Source organism: Vombatus ursinus, unplaced genomic scaffold (genome assembly GCF_900497805.2).
Source record: "Vombatus ursinus unplaced genomic scaffold, bare-nosed wombat genome assembly UNPS02014959.1, whole genome shotgun sequence".
In the NCBI taxonomy this organism is placed as follows: domain Eukaryota; kingdom Metazoa; phylum Chordata; class Mammalia; order Diprotodontia; family Vombatidae; genus Vombatus; species Vombatus ursinus.
In genome coordinates this window covers 6,561,989-6,582,022 of record NW_020954737.1, presented here as the reverse complement: position 1 = coordinate 6,582,022, position 20,034 = coordinate 6,561,989, and the positions used below count along the sequence as shown (strand labels likewise).

At 41.6% G+C, this 20,034-nt stretch overlaps 1 protein-coding gene across 3 annotated transcripts in view; it reads left to right on the top strand.

Annotated features, from left to right (window-relative positions):
* The window catches only part of SLC12A8 (solute carrier family 12 member 8), a 169,987-nt gene that overhangs the window by 122,890 nt on the left and 27,063 nt on the right, over positions 1 to 20,034 (top strand). For all 3 annotated transcript variants that reach the window (XM_027845273.1, XM_027845275.1, XM_027845274.1), the window contains exons 7-8: positions 6,746 to 6,833; positions 9,447 to 9,534. In XM_027845273.1, coding sequence (XP_027701074.1) covers positions 6,746 to 6,833; positions 9,447 to 9,534 — 176 coding nt within the window. The remainder of the gene's footprint in view (positions 1 to 6,745; positions 6,834 to 9,446; positions 9,535 to 20,034) is intronic.

Below are 20,034 nucleotides of genomic sequence, written 5' to 3'. Positions count from 1 at the left end.
GTCAATCTCTCCCTGAGCAGTTCTGGGACACTGCTTGTCAACCTAAGGTCTTCCTAAGAAGTTTCTAACTCACACCTATTGGCCCTACAGGGTTGGAAGATCAGTGACATTACATCAGAAGCCCTGGCAGTACCATTCTGGTACTGCCACCCCTTTAGGAGAAGGAAACCTCTGGCTGATCATCGTCCTCTCAGTCTATGGGCTTAGAATTCTTCTGCCACTCACATTACTCAATATATTCTTTCTGGTCCCAAATCTGCCTTACTGTTCCTGTTTTCTAGGAAGTCCATCAGTTACATGGTCAGAGCAACCAAAGCTGCCACATCACTGAGTATAAGATACCTTTTGAATCCTAATTCTCCCTTTCCCCTCCCCAGTTAAGAAATGTGCATGTCTAGTCAAGTCAAGGTTTTTGGTTAGAGATGTTTGCTATGTTTATATTTTGGGTATTAAAATCTATTGCTCTAGATTTTTGTAAAAGAAGCAGTGCCTGAGTTACCTATGTTTGTATTTAATTCACTTGTTTATATTTGAATTTTTAAAATGGAGTAGAATAAAAAATGTTTTAATTCACTAAATGCCTTTTAAAAAAATAAAAGTATTACTGCGCCCTAAAAAACAATGACTGTGAAGAATTCAAAGAAGTATGGGAAGACTTCTATGAACTGATCCAGAGTGATATAAGCAGAACCAGGAAAACGATATTCACAATGACCACAGCAATGAAGAGCACACATACAAATGAAACTGAACACTGTATAATAATAGTGACCAAACTTGGCCCCAGAGAAGAGATTATTTCCAGAGAACAGACACTCCCCTTCATCCTTTGTAGAAGTGAGGGACTATGGATATGGAACTCTGCTTATGATATATTGGTTGATTTTACTTTTTTTCTCTTTATTTTTTATGCTTTGTTACATGAGATTGCTCACTGTATAGGGGAGGAGAGAAGACTATATTCAGAATGAATATGACATAGAAAGCTGATCAATACAAATTTTAAAATGAAATAAAATAGGAGAGGTCCATGAGTACCACCTCTTCCCTGCCCAAGATGATTTTCAGTTGCCAAACTCATCAATATAGGAACCCAACAAGCACCCATCTATCCATCCATCTCATCTGAGCTCCATCATGGTAGTAGTCTAATTCCACTTTTGATGGGGGTTCCTATGGCCAGGAACTCTGCTTTGAATTGCTAGTAGCTCCCCAATGGAGGTCTCTTCTCTTGATATTAGAGGAATTGCCCCCAGCAAGGCATCTTGGTGTGGTGGATAATGCTCTGAAGCTGGAGTCAGAAAGACCTGGGTTCACATGTCACCTCAGACACTTGCCACATATGTGACTTTGGGTCATTCTCTTAATATCCCATGCTCAAGGTTTGGGACTTGACCTCCAAAGTCTCTTCCAGCTCTAAATCTATTATCTCTCCAGTGCAGTCCCTTTGAACTTCCCTATCATAAAAGCCACCCATACCTGATCTGTCCTAAAAATTAGAGGCTAAGTCTGAAATGCTAGTTTAGAGTTCTTGACTTAGTACCTGGCACCTAGTAGGTGCTTAATAAATGCTTATTGACTGACTTGCATTGACTGAGTTTCTGTTCTCACTTCTTTTGAAAGATGGGAAATAATACTATAGCAGACTCATAAAGGGGTGAGATGCCTGCACCTCAAAATACTGAAGGGATGACAGATATGAATTGAAAAGCCTGCTTTTGCTGAGACACCACCCTGTTCATCACAACTGTTCCTGTATCTCACTGAGCCTGTGAACTACCTGGTTTGACCTTTCATAGTGATAGGGAAAGGAGCGAAGGTTTCTGTTGGGGAAGCCTGGGACTCTCCAACATGCCCATAGCGTGACTGGGTGGAGTCTCAGTAACACTCGCCACATCAGAAATACAGCCCGGACTGTATCTGAATGGCCTTATCATCACAGATACAGCCCTCACTGGAAAAAAAAAGAAAAAAGCTCTTTTGCAAGTGGAAACTTTCCTATTTCCATTATTCACATTGTCATGTTGACTAGAAATCTTGGAATCATCTTTGACTTTTTCCTCTCCTTAGCCTCATGGGATTCAATTCTTTTTTCGTTCTGATTTTTACCAGACTAGTCCAGTTCACCACTTGCCCTATCCATCCACTGCTACCAAAGTAATTTTCCTAAAATAATTTTCACCATGTCACTCCCTAGTATGAAAATCCTCAGTACATATCCTATGTGTAATTTGTAGGCTGATGACCATAGTAGAGAATGTAAGCTGCTTGTGAGCAGAAATTGTTTCGTTTTTTGTATTTTTATCCCCAACCAGCACCTAGCACAGTGACCTATCATAGACACTTAAGAAATACGTGATAGGGGGCAGGTAGATGGTGCAATGGATAAAGCACAGGCCCTGGAGTCAGGAGGACCTGAGTTCAAATCTGGCCTCAGATACCTGACACTAGTTGTGTGACCCTGGGCAAGTCACTTAACCCAATTGCCTAGCAAAAACAAACAAACAAACAAACAAAAGAAATACTTGATGACTGATTGATTGATCCCTCTCCCCCACTCTCCCATTGCCAATTCAGAATTTCTCTGCTGGCATTTAAGTCACAATTCTATCTCCTACTTCTTTCTTACACAAATCCTGCTCTCCCAACAATCTAGAAGAGTCTGTGTCCTAACTGTTTCCTAATAGACCATATTAATGATGATTGTTGAGCCTTCAAGCTTTGTTCCCCTGCCTAGAATGCTCTTTCCCCTTTCTGGCTTGTGGAATAGTAGAAAGAGTACCAGAATTGGAGTGAGAGGGGAAGGGAAGGGTAAGAAAACAAGCATTTATTAAGCACCTGCTCTGTTCCCGGTACTGTACAATGCATTTGACAAGTATCTCCTTTTCAGATCTAGCTCTAACACATGTAATAATGATACCTAGGACTATAGTGCTTTAAACTTTGCAAAACTCTTTACATGTATCATCTCACTTGATTCTCACAATTGGAAGGAAGGGACTATTATTATTCTTCCTATTTTACAGATGAGGAAACTGAGTCTGAAAGAGGTTAAATGACTTGCCTGGGGTTATAGAGCTTCTAAGTGTCTGAGAAAAGTTGTGAACTCTGGTCTTTCTGACTCCAAGTCTAGTATTCTGTTTATGATGTCACCTAGCTTTTTTACCACATGACCCTTGGGAAATCACTTGGTCTCTGATCTTCAGTTTCTTCATCTCTAAAAGGAATGTAATAAAACTCATACAGGCATACTTAGTTTTGTTACGCTTCACAGACATTGCATTCTTTTTTTTTGTTTTTGTTTTTTGTGTTTTGTGTGTGTGTGTGTGTGTGTGTGTGTATGTGTGTTTTACACAAATTGAAGGTTTGTGGCAACCCTGTGTTGAGCAAGTCTATCGAGGCATCATTTTTCCAAAAGCATATGCTCATATCATGTCTCTGTGCCACATTTTGGCAATTCTCACAATATTTCAAACTTTTTCATTATTATTGTATCTGTTATGGTGATCTGTGACCAATGATCTTTGATGTTACTATTGTAATTGTTTTGGGGTACCACCAACCAAACCCATGCCCATATAATTCAGTGAACTTAATTGATAAATATTGTGTGTGTTCTAACTGCTCTACTAACTGGCTGTTCCCTGTCTCTCTCCCTCTCTCCCAGACTCCCTATTCCCTGAGAAACAGCAATATTGAAATTAGGCCAATTAATAACATTACAATGTAACAACCTCTAAGTATTCAAGTGAAAAGAAGGGTTAATTGATGTGGCAAACTTGATTGTTGTTTTATTTTAAGAAATCGCTACAGTCACCCCAACCTTCAGCAGCCACCACCCTGATCAGTCAGCAGCCATTACCATCAAAACAAGACCCTCCACCAGCAAAAAGATTAAGAATTACTAAAGGCTCAGAGGTTCTAGCATTTTTTAGCAATAAAGTATTTTTTAATTAAGGTATACACATGCTTTTAAACATAATACTTTTGCATACATAATAGAATACAACATAATGTAAACATACCTTTTATATGCACTGGGAAACAAAAAAATTTGACTTGCTTTATTGTGATATTCACTTTATTACAGTGGTCTGGAACCAAACCTGCAATATCCTCGAGGTATGCCCGTCCTACTTACCTCGTAGGGCTATTCTGAGGGGAGAATACTCTGTAAACCATAAAATGTGGGAGCCATATTCCTATGTTCAAGGTCCAGTTCAAATGCTGCCTTTTCCAGGGAACCATCTCTGACCATCACAGCCTACAATCTTTTCTTCCTCTTAAGTCCTATAGCATTTACTTTTTGGAGTAATTTTATTTGATATTTCATTTTATTTTGCTTTGTAGTTACTTAGCTTTTGTTGTTCCTAACTTTTGCCTTCACAACTGGATCATAATCTCCTTGAGGGCAGACATACTCCTTTTTATTTTCCCAACTCCCACCTCAGAATCTTATCAGCACTAGAGTATCGCAGAAAGAGCGTTGGGCTTGGGAATCTGAATACCTGGGTTCAAATCTTGACACTGTCATGTATTCCCTATATGATCTTAGGCAAATTGCTTTGCCTCTCCAAGACTCAGTTTCCTCATGTATAAAATGGAAGAAATGATACCTTTCCTCCCTCCCTCCCAGGGATGTTATAAAGATAAAACACTAGGGAAATATCAGCAGTTAACTCTTGTTGGTTTAGTGCTTTTTGTGAATGGGGATGGTGAGAAACCTGAGAATTTGCCCTTAAATTCACAGGGTTGAGATGATCACAGAATCGGGAGACTTCAGAGTGAAAAAGGGGCACTGGCAGCTGTCTAGTCTAGTCTAATTCACATCCCCCAAAGAAATCCCTCCACAACGTGCCTAAAAGTGATCATCATTCAACTTTTGCCTCAACAAATGGGAGCCCATTGCCTCCCAAGGGAGCCCGATTCACTTTTGGACAGCTCTGATGGTTGGGGGGTTCCTGGCATCAAAGCTGCTTTGCAATGTAGACCCATTACTACCAATTCTTCGCATTGAATCCAAACAAAACAAGTTTCATTCTTTTTCCAGAGGAGATCCTTTTTCAATACTTCTTCTTCTTCTTTTTTTTTTTGTTTTTTTTTTTTTTTGTTTTAAGGCAATTGGGGTTAAGCGACTTTCCCAGGCTCACACAGATAGTAAGTGTCAAGTGTTTGGTCTGAGGCCGGATTTGAACTCAGGTCCTTCTGACTTCAGGGCTGGTGCTCTATCCACTACACTACCTAGCTGCCCCCCTTTTTTTCATACTTGAAGGCGGCTATCTTGTTCACCCTACGTCTTCTCTCCTCCAGTCAATGGATCCTCATAAGGCATGAACTCATGGCCCTTCACCAGTCAGATTGCCACTCTCTGCAGTCTGGCTTCTGGACTCGTCATTCAGTTGATACTGCTCTCTCCCAGATTAGCAGTGTGCCTGCCTAGGGTGAATTACCCTAGGGTTCTGTCCAGGGCTATCTTCTCTTCTTCCATTTTACTATTTTATTTGATAATCTCATCAGCTCCTATGGATTCAAATATCATCTCAATATTGATGATTCTCAATCTACTTATCTTGCCCTAATCTCCGGATATGCATTTCCAGCTGCTTATTAGATATCTCAAACTAGATGTCCTATAGACCTCTTAAACTGAACATCTCCAAGACTGAACGTGTTATCTTTCTCCTCAAGCCCTCTTCCCATCCCTATTACTGTTGACTGTACCATCATCCTCCCAGTCTCCCAGGCAGCTTAGGTATCACCCTTAACCTCAGTTTTATGCATTACATCTAATCTGTGCCAAGATTTGGAGTTGAAGTACATATAGTCCAGTGACTCTTAACTGTTTTTGTGTGTATCCGGGATCCCTTTGGCATTCTGGTAAACCCTATAGACCCCTTATCAGAATAATTGAAATAGTTACCAAGTTTTTAAAGAACGTGGGTTCATGGGCCGCAGTTTAAGAACTCCTGATTTAATTCCTCTTTCCTATTTTAGGGCAACTAAGTGTTGCAATGGATAGAGCACTGGGCCTGAAGTCAGAAAAACTTATCTTCGTGAGGTCAAAACCTTTCTCAGACACTAACCAGCTGTGTGACCCTGGGCAAGTCACTTAACCCTGTTTGCCTCAGTTTCCTCATCTATAAAATGAGCTGGAGAAGGATGGCAGACCACTACCAAGGAAACCCCAAATGGGGTCACAAAGAGTCGCACGTGACTGAACAGCAACAATTACCTTGACTTTTGGCTGACTCATGATAGTGAGAACATTTGAAACCTTATCAACCATCTCAACAAGGACAGAAAGGGCACTGGATGAATCAGGGGCCTTGTGTTGGGCCTGGACGCCTTGTCTCTGATAGGCACCCTTCCAGCTTGGTGGAAGGAGGGGGGACGCAGTGTAGAATGTCAAGACCTTTGTGTTGGTTGTCAGATTCCGCCACCATCCCTGATTATGTTTGCCCCAAGATAAGATGTTTTTGTTGCTGTCCAGGGCTTTTCTCCCCTGACGATTGCCCAGTCTGAACAAAGATTCCTTTTGTAGTTTTGCTGATGCCTCACAGGTTGCTAGGAGAGATTCAGAAAGAGACCAATTACAGTGATGCAGGTGGTAGGGATGGTGACGGGATGGCATCCAGAGAACACTGGATTTGGGGTCGAATGGTGGGGGGATGAGGAGGGGCAGCAAGTGGGAGAAAATGTTTGTCAAGTGCGTGGTGACGCTTCTCTTTCTTTGGGTATTTTCCAGGAGTCATGGCTGGTTTCAACATGGGGGGTGACCTTAGAGAACCTGAATCCAACATCCCGATTGGCTCACTGGCAGCAGTTGGCATCTCGTAAGTTCCCAACTCAGCAGGCAGAGGGAGGAGAGAAACTGAGAGAAAGCCAGAGGGAGAGAGAGGAAGGCTTTTCTTTTCTGTTTTGAAGCCTTCCCCCCAGCTGGGACTGGTCTGTTTCATATTCCAATTTACCCTTTACTACCCAGCCAACTGGAAAAAAACCAAGCCTGGCTCTTCTTCAAACAATCATCCATTAATACCCTCTGCACTGGCAGGCTCAGGAAGGAGTTTCATTAGCGCAGAAACAGTTCTTCCCTTCCTATCCGCCCCCTGCCCCTCCCCCCTCCCCTATACCCCTATTATGAACACAGGAGATTTATTAACCCTGGAGTTTCCAAGATCTCTGAAAGTTTTAAACTCTTATCTTTTCTGAGATAGGGGCCCAGGCTGGGAGCTAAGTGTCAGGAGTCTTGAGTTGCAGCTCAAATTATACAAGGTCTGTGACCTTGGCCTCTCCTTCATAGGTCTTAGTTTTTCTTCTTGTATAAAAGAATGGTGTTTTTTTGCCATAAATGTAAAAAAATTTTTTTTCTACTTGTGTAATGGGAAGACTCTTCCCTGCCCTACACCCACCTTAAAGAGTTGTTGTGAGGGTAAAATGAGATAACAAATCTGACTGTTTTGAAAAGTTAAAAGGATTATATAAATGCAAATATCTGTTATTATAATTATGTATTATGATACAGCATAATTGGCATTACTTTTTTTTTTTTGGGCTAAACAATAGAGTTAAGTGACTTGCCCAGGGTGACACAGCTACTAAGTGTTTATGGGTCTGAGGCCAGATTCGAGCTCAAGCCCTCGTGACTCCAGGGTGGTGCTCCATCCACCATACCACCTAGCTGCTTCCATAATTGGCATTATTAACATTTGTATTCCTATAGTTCAGAATTTTTTGTTGTTCAGTTTTTTTTTTCAGCCATTTCTAACTCTTTGTGACCCCTATTTGGGGTTTTCTTGGCAAAGATACTTGAGTGGTTTGCCATTTTCTTCTCCAGCTCATTTTACAGATAAGGAAACTGAGGCAATGGAGATTAAGTGACTCTGACTTGCCCAGAGTCACACAGCTATTAAGTATCTGAAACCAGATTTGAACTCATGAAGAGGAAAGTAGGACCAGCATTCACTAAGCTGCCCCTGTTTAGATATTAGCTCATCATAATATGACCCCTATTGGTCAGCTTCCTTATAATCACCTATTTGAGCAATGGAGATTTATTATTATTAATTTTAATTAATTAATATTTAATTAATAAATTTTAATTATTATTATTAAAAACACACACAAAATGCTTTTTTAAATGAAACAAATTTAGAAGATGTTTAATCAGGCTTACAAGCAAGGAAGCAAAAAAGGTAAGGGGGAAGATAATTTAAGATAAGTCAGATTTACCCAAGGATTAGACTGGATTTGATCTCAAGGAGATTAAATGTGATAATATATGTGAAGAGGCATGGAATCATAAAACAGTATATAAATATGAGTTACTATTATTCTATTCTATTTCATTCAATAAATATGTATTAAATGACTTCTATTTCTCTTGCACAGTACATATGCCAGAGCAAGAAAGACCTGATCTAGCAGGTCTAGGTTGTGTCCCAGGATAAGTGAGGCTCCGTGTTGTCATGAGTATCACCTTCTCTCTTCAGACCCATTGCCTTGACTTTCCCAGACCTGTGCAGTGTCCTCTCTATGAAGTCATGATGGCTGTACTACTGCTATGGGGGGGGGGGCAGCAGTGACTTAAACTCTTGAATACTCTGCGCAGTGCCTTGGCATCAGGGGAACTTATCAAATTCTATTTATTTTTTTTACACAGATTTATTTTGTATTTACTCATCTGTGTACATGTTTGCTCCAAATAGAGTGTAGTCCCCTTGAGGGCAGGGACTTTTGTTTCTGTTTGTTTCTGCCATTGCCTACAGCAGTTCTTCGAACTCAGTAGGACCTTAATAAATGCTTGTTGAATGAATGGATTCCTTTAGCCTGCTTTTGGGAGGTCATTCAGTCTGAAGTTCCCTGGCTTCTCCTCCATCATAGCCCTACTCTCTTTTTTTCTTTTCTAGTCTATCTTCTCTACTTATTTTGTAGTATTAGTCCATTGTAATGAAATGAACTGGCAAAATAATTTTTCAAACATTAGGTTTTTGTAGGAAATATTGTCTTTATAAAGGCAGCATAGCATGGTAGATAGGATGCTGAAATTGAAGTCAGGAAGACCTGGGTTAAAATACTGCCTGTGACATTTAGTAGCTGTGTGACCCTGGGTTAGTCACTTAGCCCCAATTGCCTTTCTCCCTCCCCCTAAAATATACTGCCTGTAACACTTAGCAGCTGTATCTGCTAACCTTTCTTTGCCTCAGACATCTCCCTAGGATAAATTTACTAAGCTCCCCCCATTGAAGGAGTTGTAGATCCTTCTCTCTTTTTTTTTGAATTCCTGTTTTTAGAAGAAAAACTACTGAGATTACGAAATGTTTTATTTTTGTATTGCCTCAATTAATGTTTTAGTCCCCACTTTTCTCATGTTCTTTGTGTTATGAGAGACAGGAGATAAACACATTTTTACAGTAGGCAACAATGTCCTAACTAGTTTTTCTTTGCAGGTGGTTTTTCTATATCATCTTTGTCTTTCTACTGGGTGCCATTTGTACCAGGGAGTCCCTTCGATATGATTTCATGATAGCAGAAAAGGTAAGTCTCAGTGCAAGAATGATTTTCCCAGGACTGTCCCTCTCCAGTGTATATTTTGATATTTTGCCAGGACTGTCCCTTTCCAGTGTGTGTGTGTGTGTGTGTGTGTGTGTGTGTGTGTGTGTGTGTGTGTAATATATATAATGTATTGTAATGTATATAAATATATATATATGTTATATATGTATATCCATTTAAGGGGAGGGTGATGGGAAAAAGGCAGCTTTTCATCTTCCAGCTCTAAATCTTATGCTCTTGGTACTTTGTGCCAGGCAGAGGTCTAGGGACCTTGACATCACAAAGGAAAGGAAAGGCCCAGTCTTCAATTTCACATAGCTACTAGATTCTGCACAGGGTTGTCGGTACAATGAAATGTGAGGAGGTACATGAAGATCTTTGTACATATGTATGAGTTATCATTTTAAAATGCAATCCAATAAATTCTAATTAGATTCTGACCATATGGAAGGCACTGCCCTGGAAGCTGGAGATAGATATGACACAGACCCTATTCTCCAGGAATTTACAGTCTACAGGGAGAAAGCACATAGATAGCAATACAACCAAGAGAGAGATAAGTCCAAAGGAGAGGCCCAGGGAAAGTGCTATAAGAAATTTGAGAGGGGAGAGATGGCTTTTCACCTGAGAAGGGAGAATTACGGAAGGCTCTGTGGAGGAGATGGTATCTATATTGAGTCTTGGATAAAAGGAGGGGTTTCAAGAGATGGAGATGAGGATGGATCTCTTCTCGACTTGCAAGTGATGAGGCTACCACTTAGTAATACGAATAGTAATTGCTCTCCATCAGCAATGATCATGGGAAGAAGGAAAAACCTTGGAGGTTGAAATCTACAAGGGATTGAAACACTTTACACTAACCGATGGTTCCAACCTCTACCATCAGCAAACCTTTCTCCAGAGCTATGTGTAAGAAGCAAAACAGACTGCTGTGATTTTCCTGTCCTCTCCTTACCCCTACCCACTCTCTGAGGAAGAAGCCAGTGAGCAGAGAAAGGAGAGGAGTGAACAAGAAGAGGAAGGACCTTAGAGATAGGGTGATGGCAAAGACTCCAACTAGGGTGGAGGCCATGGGCTATGGTATGAGCCCTGTTCTGACTTCTCCAGGACATTGTGCTCTCATGGAAAGTCTCTGTGGTGCCCAGTGTTTTTCTTGGCTGGGCAAGAACCCCTTTATTTTCAGATTTAGTGCACTGTGCACTGAGAGGAAGGGTAACAAGATTAGTGAATTCTGTACATTCCTCAGTGGCATGTTTTAGCAAACAGGTTTTCAGCAAGCCTCATCTAGCACCATTGGAAACTCAAGACTTGTAAATATCTCGCTTTTTCTCAGGGCTCTCCCTAACAGCCCCTTCATCCCTCTTTGGGTTCCTAGAAGAAAAGAGGGGCCTGAGATGCCCTTCTAATTTCAGAGAAGCTCAGTAGGGTGAAAGATTCTCATTAGCCATTTAATTTCTGGGCTTTATTAGGTTTAGCTTTATTACCTTTTCCCTTCTGTGGGATGAATTGCAAGGAAACTCTGCTCCTGGTCTTCACGAGACAGAATACAAGTGAAATTCTCTTTCCTTCCTCTTCCCATTCCATCTCTGATGGTTGTTGTTGTTCTGTCATTTTCAGTTGTGTCTGACTCTTCATGACCCCATTTGAAGTTTTCTTGGCAAAGATACTGGAATGGTTTGCCATTTCCTTCTCTAGCTCTTTTTAACAGGTGAGGAAACTGAGGTACACAGGGTTAAGTGACTTGCCCAGGGTCACGCAGCTAGTAAGTGTCTGAGGCCAGATTTGAACTCAGGAAGAGGAATCTTCCTGACTCCAGGCCTAGCACTCTATCCGTTGTGCTACCTAACTGCCCTAGGTTCCCCCAGCTTCCCATTTCCTCCCCCTCCCCATTTAGGAAAACCTGATCAATGAAAATTTGTGGTACAACAATTAAATTAAGGAAAGATTGTTCATGATAGAAAAGGATTCTTCCCTGTCTGTCCCCAAGCACAATTGTGGAGAAGCCAATTGCCCTCATTACCTTTTCTTTACCTTTTCATTACCTTTCCCTCCTGCCTAAAACCGAGCATCAGGTGCCAGGGACCGGCCAGTCTCTCTGTCCATCCCTCTGTCAAACCAAGCCCTTATAAAAGGAGTTGATGTCATCATTTATCTCTTAATATAAATGAAACCCCTCTGTCAGGGATATTTTCAATTTAAGTCTCGTCTCTAATCAGGGAATAAAAAATTTTGTTCTTTTCAGATGAAAGGAATTGCAGACATATGTGAACAAATGGAGAGACATATTATGGGGTGAAGGGACCTTCTTGCCCCTTAAATTCCATCAGGGAGAAGGCTAACGGCTATACCTTTGTAGAATGATAGATTCTCAGAAGAGATCTCAGGTTTTAAATGACTGTAAAATACGGGGGTACCCTCTATGATATCCCTTATGTGTAGTCATCTAACCTTGATTCAAAAGAAGGCTGGCCTTGAAGTTAGAGGTTGTTGTTGGTTAGTGTCCAACTCTGCGTGACTCTATTTCATTAGCGAAGATACTGGAGTGGTTTGCCATTTCCTTCTCCAGATGAGGAAACTGAAGCAAACAGAGTTAAGTGACTTGCCCAGGGTCACATAGATAGTAAGTGTCTGAGGCCAGATTTGAACTCAGGTCTTCCTGACTCCAGGGCTGGTTCTCTATTTACTGTATTACCTAGTGGACCTAAAGGTAGAGGATCTGGCCATATCTTATACCTATTGACTGTGTGATCATGGGAGAGTCACTTAAGCTCCCTAGACCTCAGTTTCCCCATCAGTAAAATTGGACTAGAGAGCCTCTAAAGTTCCTCCCAGATTTAAATCTACGATCCTATGGTGTATAGTGATGGGGAACTCATTACTGCACAAGGCAGCCCAATCCATTGTCAGATAGTTGTTATTATTAAGAAATGCTTCATTGCAGTGAACTGAAATCATTCTCCCTGGAATTGCCACCCTGGTCCTAATTCTCTCTTCTGGATCCATAGAGATTAAGACTATTTCCTCTTGTTTGAAACGTCCCCAATTCCTTAAATTGATCCTTATATGACAGTTTTTTGCCCCTGCGTTATTCTAGTCCACCTGTTTGTTAGCTTTCTTAAAATGTGGTCCCCAGAACAGAACATAACTCTCAAGAAGTGGTTTGACGAGACAGGCGGTTTCCACTCTTATCATTTTTGTCAGGCTGACCTTGTTTCTTTTTATAACAGAATTCACTGGAGAGTCTCTCTGAACCTTTAAAAGGCTGCAATCTAAATGGAAGAGCCTCAGCAGTCCACCATGGGCAGGAAGAGGGCAGAACCAAACAAACAGGGATAGACAAAAAAAAAGTTCTATCAAACAAAGGAAGGATCGTGGAATCTCTGTGGGTGGAAATTCCATGCTCGAATCATAGAGATGTGGCAGGAGGGCTAGACTAGAGATCCTTTGACGAGGATAAGGAAACTGAGATGGAAATGTTTAATGGGGTTAGGGAAGCTTTTAAAATAGGCCAGGTAGGAGGAATGGGGAGAAGTGAATTACACACACACACACACACACACACACACACACACACACACACACACACAAGAATAGCTTATTTAGGATGAGATATGGAGATAAGGTTTCTAGATGGGCCAAATGACTGCTTCCTGACACAGGTAGACGTAGAGCCCACAAAGGACGGAAATATACAGCTTTGGGTCCTGAGTAGTGAGCAGGCACTGGTACAGGAAGTATCTGTGGGTGAACTATGACAAACCCACACTAGGCAATTCCCCCAAAGCAGACTCCTCAGCAGCCGGCTCTTGGTGATTTCCGCTGCCACCACCCAGGAGAATTCCAGAAGGGAGTAAGAATCTCTTTCCTTCCAAGACTGTGACCTCGGGACTGAGGTCTTTCCCCTTGACTTTTCCTTGGCTCCCATCTTCAATAATGGTACACAAGAGAAAGCACAGTGGAATTGGAGTCAGACAACCTGGGTTCAAAGCCCAGCTCTGCTAATCTAGAACCTTTGTGATCTGGTCAAATCACTTAACCTCTCTGGGCCTCAGTTTCCTCAATGAAGGAGTTGGATTAGACAACTTCTAAGGTTCCTCATAGCTCCTGGCATCTGGCAACTTGTAGATGCTTGTAGTTATTCAGCTGGTCAGTCATGCCCAACTCTTCAGGATCCCATTCCCCACAGCATGCCAATACAGTCCATAGATTTTTCTTGGTAAATATACTGGAGTAGTTTTCCATTTCCTTCTCCAGTGGATTAAAGAAAACAAAGGTTAAGTGACTTGTCCAGAGTTACACAGCTAGACAATGTCTGAGGCCAGATTCGAATTCAGGTTTTCCTGATTCCAGTAGATGCTTAGTAAATGCTTATTAACTGATAATAGGTGATAATAATAATAGCTAGCATTTACATAATGCTTACTAGATGCCAGACACTGTGCTAAGCTCTTTACAATTATTATTTCATTTGATCCTCACAACAAACTTGGGAGGTAGGTGCCGTTATTTACATTTTAGAGATGAGGAAACTGAGGTAAATAGAAGTTAAGTGGCTTGCTTAGAGTCACAGTGTCTGAGGTTAGATTTGAATTCAGGTCTTCCTGACTCCAGGCCCAGTGCTATGTCCACTGGCCCATCTAGCTGACTGATTGATAAGGAAAGAGGATTGTGTCCCCATGTCTTTTTCTACCTCCATGCTTGTACATGGGGCTCAGCTATAATATTCTCCCTTGATTTTCCTGGACATTGAGGAAGCAAAACCATATCAGTTCAATTCAACAAACTTCTTAAGTGTCCTCTGAAATTACCTCCAATTTATGCTGTATATATCTCATTTATACATAGTTGTCTGCATGTTGTCTCTCCCATTAGATTATAAGCTCCTTGAGGGCAGGGACTTTATTTTTGCCTTTCTTTCTATCCCTAGCTCTTAGCATTATGCCTGGCACATAGTGAGTGATTAATAAATGACTGGTGACTTATGGACAAACCTACTATGGGCAAGGCATCATGCTGGACACTGTGTACAAAGATGAAAAATGACAGAGTCCCTGATTGTATGGTGCTTGTGGTCTGGTCAAGGGCTGGGACATGTAAGCAAATAGTCATAATATAAGATAGAATAAGATAAATGAATAGAAGAGATCATACAGAGAGGCAGGAGAGATTCAGAGAAGAAAAAGTCACCTCTAGTTGGGGGTTAAGAAATCAAGGAAGACTTTTTAGAAGAGGTGACATGAGTTGACCTCGAAGGAAGGCAAAGATGAGATAGGAATCTGTTTTAGACATAGGTGATGACTGTTTCAAATATATCAAAGTGAAAGAGATCAGAAGGAGACTGGAGAATGCCTAGTAATTCAGTCACGTTTGGCAGAAACATAAATATATGAAAAAAGAATAGCGAGACACAGGACTAGATAGCTAGAATGAAAGAATGGGCTTGAATACCACAGTAAGGACTTGGCATTTTATCCTGTAGGTAGTTAGGAGCTATTGAAGATTTTTGAACAGAGGGGTAACACTAAGAACATTGCTTTGTATGAAGGATAGATTAGAGGAGGTAGGATAGAGACCAAAGAGAGGGAGACAGGTTAGGAGGCTATTACCATAGTACAAGAGATAGCTAGGATAGAAGTCAATACGAGTGAAAAAAGGTGTTTGCCATGAAAGAGGTTGTAGAAGTAGGAACAACAGGAAGGATCAAAGGAGAAAGGTGATGTCACCAAGAAAAAGAGGGAAGTGAGGAGGTGGGTCAGGGTTTGGAAGGAAGATGGTTAAGTTCAGTTGTAATTATATGTCTTCTTAACAAAAAAACCTCCAGGCTCATAAAGAGACCTGAAATGAAACAGAGTCTGATCACAGATTACAAAGCATTTATGGTTTGAAAAAAGGCTTGTAAGGGAGGGAAGATCCTACAATGGAACAGAGAGGGAGAGAGAGTTCTCAGTTACTCAAAGAGGAGTGGAAAAAGGGTGAGGTAATATAATTCCTTTTGAAAGGCTTTTGCGTGGGGAGGCAGGGGACGGTGTTAAGGGAGAAGACACCTGTAGACACAATGAGCCGAGCAGCATGAGATTTAGAAAGTCCCGCAATGTCTCAAGTCTGCAGCTTCTGCTCAAGGTTGTTCTTGAGCTGATCAAGGCTGGTTCTGTGGTTTCTGGAAGCTACAGGCATCTCCAAATTTGGGTAGAGTTCACTCAAAAAGGATCACTGGTATGTCAAGCAGCTCTGTCAGGCCTCAGAAATCCTTCTAATTGGCTGGTTGTTGTATAACTTCATTGTCTTGCTCCCCTGTAGAGAAGGGAAGCTCCAACATACCTAACGTTATTATACTCATTACAGAGCCCATGTCCACAGTGTCTATGTCTCATCCTTCTGCTCAATTTATAAGCACCTTGAGAGCAGCAGCTGAGTAATTTTTCATCTTTGTATCACCAACACCTAGCTTAGTGCACCTTGCACATAGTAGGTACTTAAGAAATACTGGTTGACAATTGAGTTTGAGGTGTTGACAAGATATTCAGGAGGAGACAACCAGTAACCTATTAGAAATGGAGACTGGAACCTAGAGAAGTGGGGCGGGGGAAGAGATCTAGATTTGAGAGTCATCTGTCTAGAGGGGAAATTAAAGCCATAGGAGTGAATGAGATCCTTAGTGGAAAAGTTATAGAGAGAAGAAAAGAAGACTGGGACAGTCTTAGAGTGGAAGAAGAAAGAAGGACCAATAAGGAAGAAAGATAAAGTGTGACTAGGGAGATAAAGAGAACCACCCCCGCCCCCCAAAAAAACATTGTTACTGAAGTCGTAAGAGGAGAAAATATTGAGGAGAGGAATGGTGTATAATACTAAATACTATAGAGAGGTCAAGGTGAAGGAGGATTAGGATTGGAAAAAGTTTATTGAATTTAGCTACTAAGAGGTAATTGGTGATTTTAGAGAGAGCTGCTTCAGGAGGAGGAAGCCTTCTTACATAGGACTACAGAGTAAGGAGTGAAGAAAGTGAAAGCAGGGGTGGAGGGTGATGGGGTGGGTATAAAATATTCTTTATGAAAATTTGGCAATAAGGAAGAGATAGGCCCTAAAGGAACAGAAGGAGGGAAGGTATTTTTAGGAAAAAGGAGGCCTGAGCTTATTTGTGGGAAGAGGGGAAGGAGAGGATAGAGAAAAAATGATGATGTGGGGTTGATTGCCCAACTAAAGTCCCGGAAATAGGAGGAGAGGTCATCAAGGATACAGGTGGAAGAATTAGCCTTTGCAAAGAGGAATACCATTTCATCCTTGGCGATCAGAAGGAAGGAAGAGAGAATGGGTGAAGACATAGATTTGGGGCCATGGAAGAAGGGAAATGGCAGAGCTCATATTGGAGGGCCCCACTCTTCTTAAAAATTATCTGCTGAGAAAGAGTGGCGATGGGGTAGAGCTGGGTACTTGAAGAAAGAGAAAATAGTTTGAAACAGCTGCTGGGGGAGTATGATAGGAATACCATGCCATGAATAAAAGGATTTCTAGAAGGTCAAATTTAAGTTAGCTAACATCAATTTGTAGTCGATCTTATCAGTAAGATTTGTGATAGAGGAAAAGAGAGAGCTGAGAATGGGAGGCTACACAGGGCAGCTAAGTGGTGTACTGGATCTGGAGTCAAGAGAACCTGAGTTCAAGTTTGGCCTCAGACACTAGCTGTGTGACCTTGGGCAAATCATTTAACCCTAACTGCCTAAAAAAAAAGTGTGTGTGTGTGTGTGTGTGTGTGTGTGTGTGTGTGTGTATGTGAGAGAGAGAGAGAGAGAAGACAGGAGAATGGGGGTTACCCAGGGTTGCATAGAAGTGAATGAGAGGGGCAGTTAGGTGGCGCAATGGATAGAGCACTAACTCTGGAGTCAGGGGGACCTGAGTTCAAATTCGGTCTCAGATCAGACACTTAACACTTACTAGCTGTGTGACCCTGGGCAAGTCACTTAACCTCCATTGCCTTACCAAAAAAAAAAAAAAGAGAGAGAGAAGTGAATGAGAACAGTAGAGGGGCAAGGGCAGAGGACAGGATGTTGCTAAAATGACTGACTGTTGGGCCAATATGTGAAGAAAGGAAATGAGATTAGAAGAGATGATATTGAATGATAGTAGCAAGTGAAGGGTCTGGAAACAGCAGACCACCTCATCCTATGGTTCTAGGATAGGAAGGAAGAATCAGGCAGCATCAGATTGTCCAAGACTATGGTGCCGCCTCAGGTGAAGGCTAGATTTCATTTTGTGTCGTCAGGAGATGGATGGAGTGGGAGCTTGAGGATTAAAGAGTGTTGGTTTACTGTAGAGTGAACCTGAAAAGGGGACAGCTGCAGGTTCTTTCTGGCTGTGCCCCATTGGTCTTACCTCTGAGTCCTTGCCAGACTGCTTTTCAAGGGCCTTGTTTGAGATTCTGAGCGCTGATAATAGTCCCCCATTGTCCTATTCACAGAAACCTTCCTGAGCTGGTGGCCCCCTTTCCCAAGTCTACTGTGCCTGGAAAAATTCCACACAGTGAGTGGTCCCTTCTTCTAATCCTGTTCTAACTCACTGATCAATACTCTTTTCTGGCTATCCTGGAAATCCCTCCCATCTGCATCAAATTATTTGGTTTTCTGATTCCTAGTTTCTATAAACAACTTCCTTTTCTTGAAATATGCTTTAATATCTCTGGTCCTTTGCCCTCATCACTTGGAGCCCTAAAGTTCAATACCTTTTATTCTTCAATCTTGCATCCCCCTGTCCCCACCCCTTACCATGTAATTCACACATCCTGTTCTCAACATCTTTTTCCTGACTCTACGTTGGCTGTCCCAGGATTGTTTGAAAACATTAGCATTCTTAAAACCCCTTTGTAAAAATAAGTTTTGTTGGAGCCTTTAAAAAATATATTGTAGTGATTTCCTGATGTAATACCCTCCCACCTCCCCACCTCCCCCAATGAGCCCTCCCTTGTAAAAAAGAAACAATCAAATACAACTTTCTGATAAAGCAACTGGGGTTGACTAAGGATGCAGCATTCTGAATCTATGCTCCACTACCCTTCTCCAGAGAGGAGGGAATTGTGTTTCATCATCTGTCAAAACTCACAATTACATTACAGCTATTTCTGCTTTTCAGACAGATATATTTTTGTTCAGTCACTTCAGTCGTGTCTGACTCTTTGTGACCCCATTTGGGTTTTTTTTTGGCAAAGATATTGGAGTGGTTTGCTATTTCCTTCACCAGCTCATTTTACAGATGAGGAAACTGGCAAACAAGGTTAAGTGACTTGCCCAGGGTCACACAGCTAGTAAGCGTCTGAGGCCAGATTTGAACTCATGAAGGTGAGTTTTCCTGGCTCTGGGTCTGACACTCTATCCGCTGTGCCACCTAGCTGCCCAGAGGTATATTTAGGTACATACATTTTGGGGGACAAGGGAAGATTCTCTAGAGAACCATCACCCAACTTTCTATATTGCTTTTCAGTTTACAAAATGCCTTCCTCACAAACAACCATATGAAATAGTTGATTTCAGCACTAACATCCCCATGTTACCCAAGTCACTCATGCTGTAAATGGGCAGAGGTGAGACTCTGCCTCTGGTCTCCTTTGTCCAAGCTCAGTGCTCTTTTCAATACATCTTGTGAAAAGTAATTTTAAAAAGCTAATTAGGCACACCATTCAGTTGTACCAAAGCCAAAGCAATCCATCCCAAGGTTCCATTCATTTATAGACAATAGGACCCTAACAAAAATGCAGGCACCGATTAGTAAGGAAAAATGAAATACAGCAATTTTTAAAAAATAGCTCACAGGAAGGCTGGAGACAATAAAAATACTGTATTGGAAACTTGGAAAGAATTTATGCCATGTAACAAAAAGCACAGGCATTATAGGTGGAGGGAGGGGAGGGAGGTGATGCTGACCAGCAAAGTAGAGAATCCTGTACAGGCCAAAAGACATCTTTACTGCAAGGAGGAAACTTGCCCCAGTGAGGGAAAAGCAGAATGCCATAGCACAGGTACAAAGTCAACATTCAGAAGGCCATAAAGAATGATAGGAACATCTTACAAGTGACTCCAAAGCCAAAAAAAGAAAAAGTCCTGAGCTGAGAACCGTTGAGACTCCTGAGCAAATGCTGAGCAAATGTATTCTCAGGGAGGCAGAGGAGCTAGCAGAGAGACTCTGTGCTTCCTGGAGAAGTATTCAAAAGCTGTCAGCCCACCAGTTATGGGAGGACAAAAGTCACACAAGAGGGGCAGGCATGGATGGGTTGCAATCTGCACCATTGGAGAGAACATCCATCGAAGAGATCCCAAATCCATTTGAGAAAAAAATCCATTTGAGAATCCATCAGTAGAATGTAAGCTTCTTTGGCACAAGGGCTATTTTGTTTTTGTCTTTTGATTCCTAGCACCTAGGTCAGTGCTTGGCACATAATAGGCCATACATACAGGTGTGTGAGTTGGGGGTGGCTCTATCCCCTGGACCTAGAGGGTT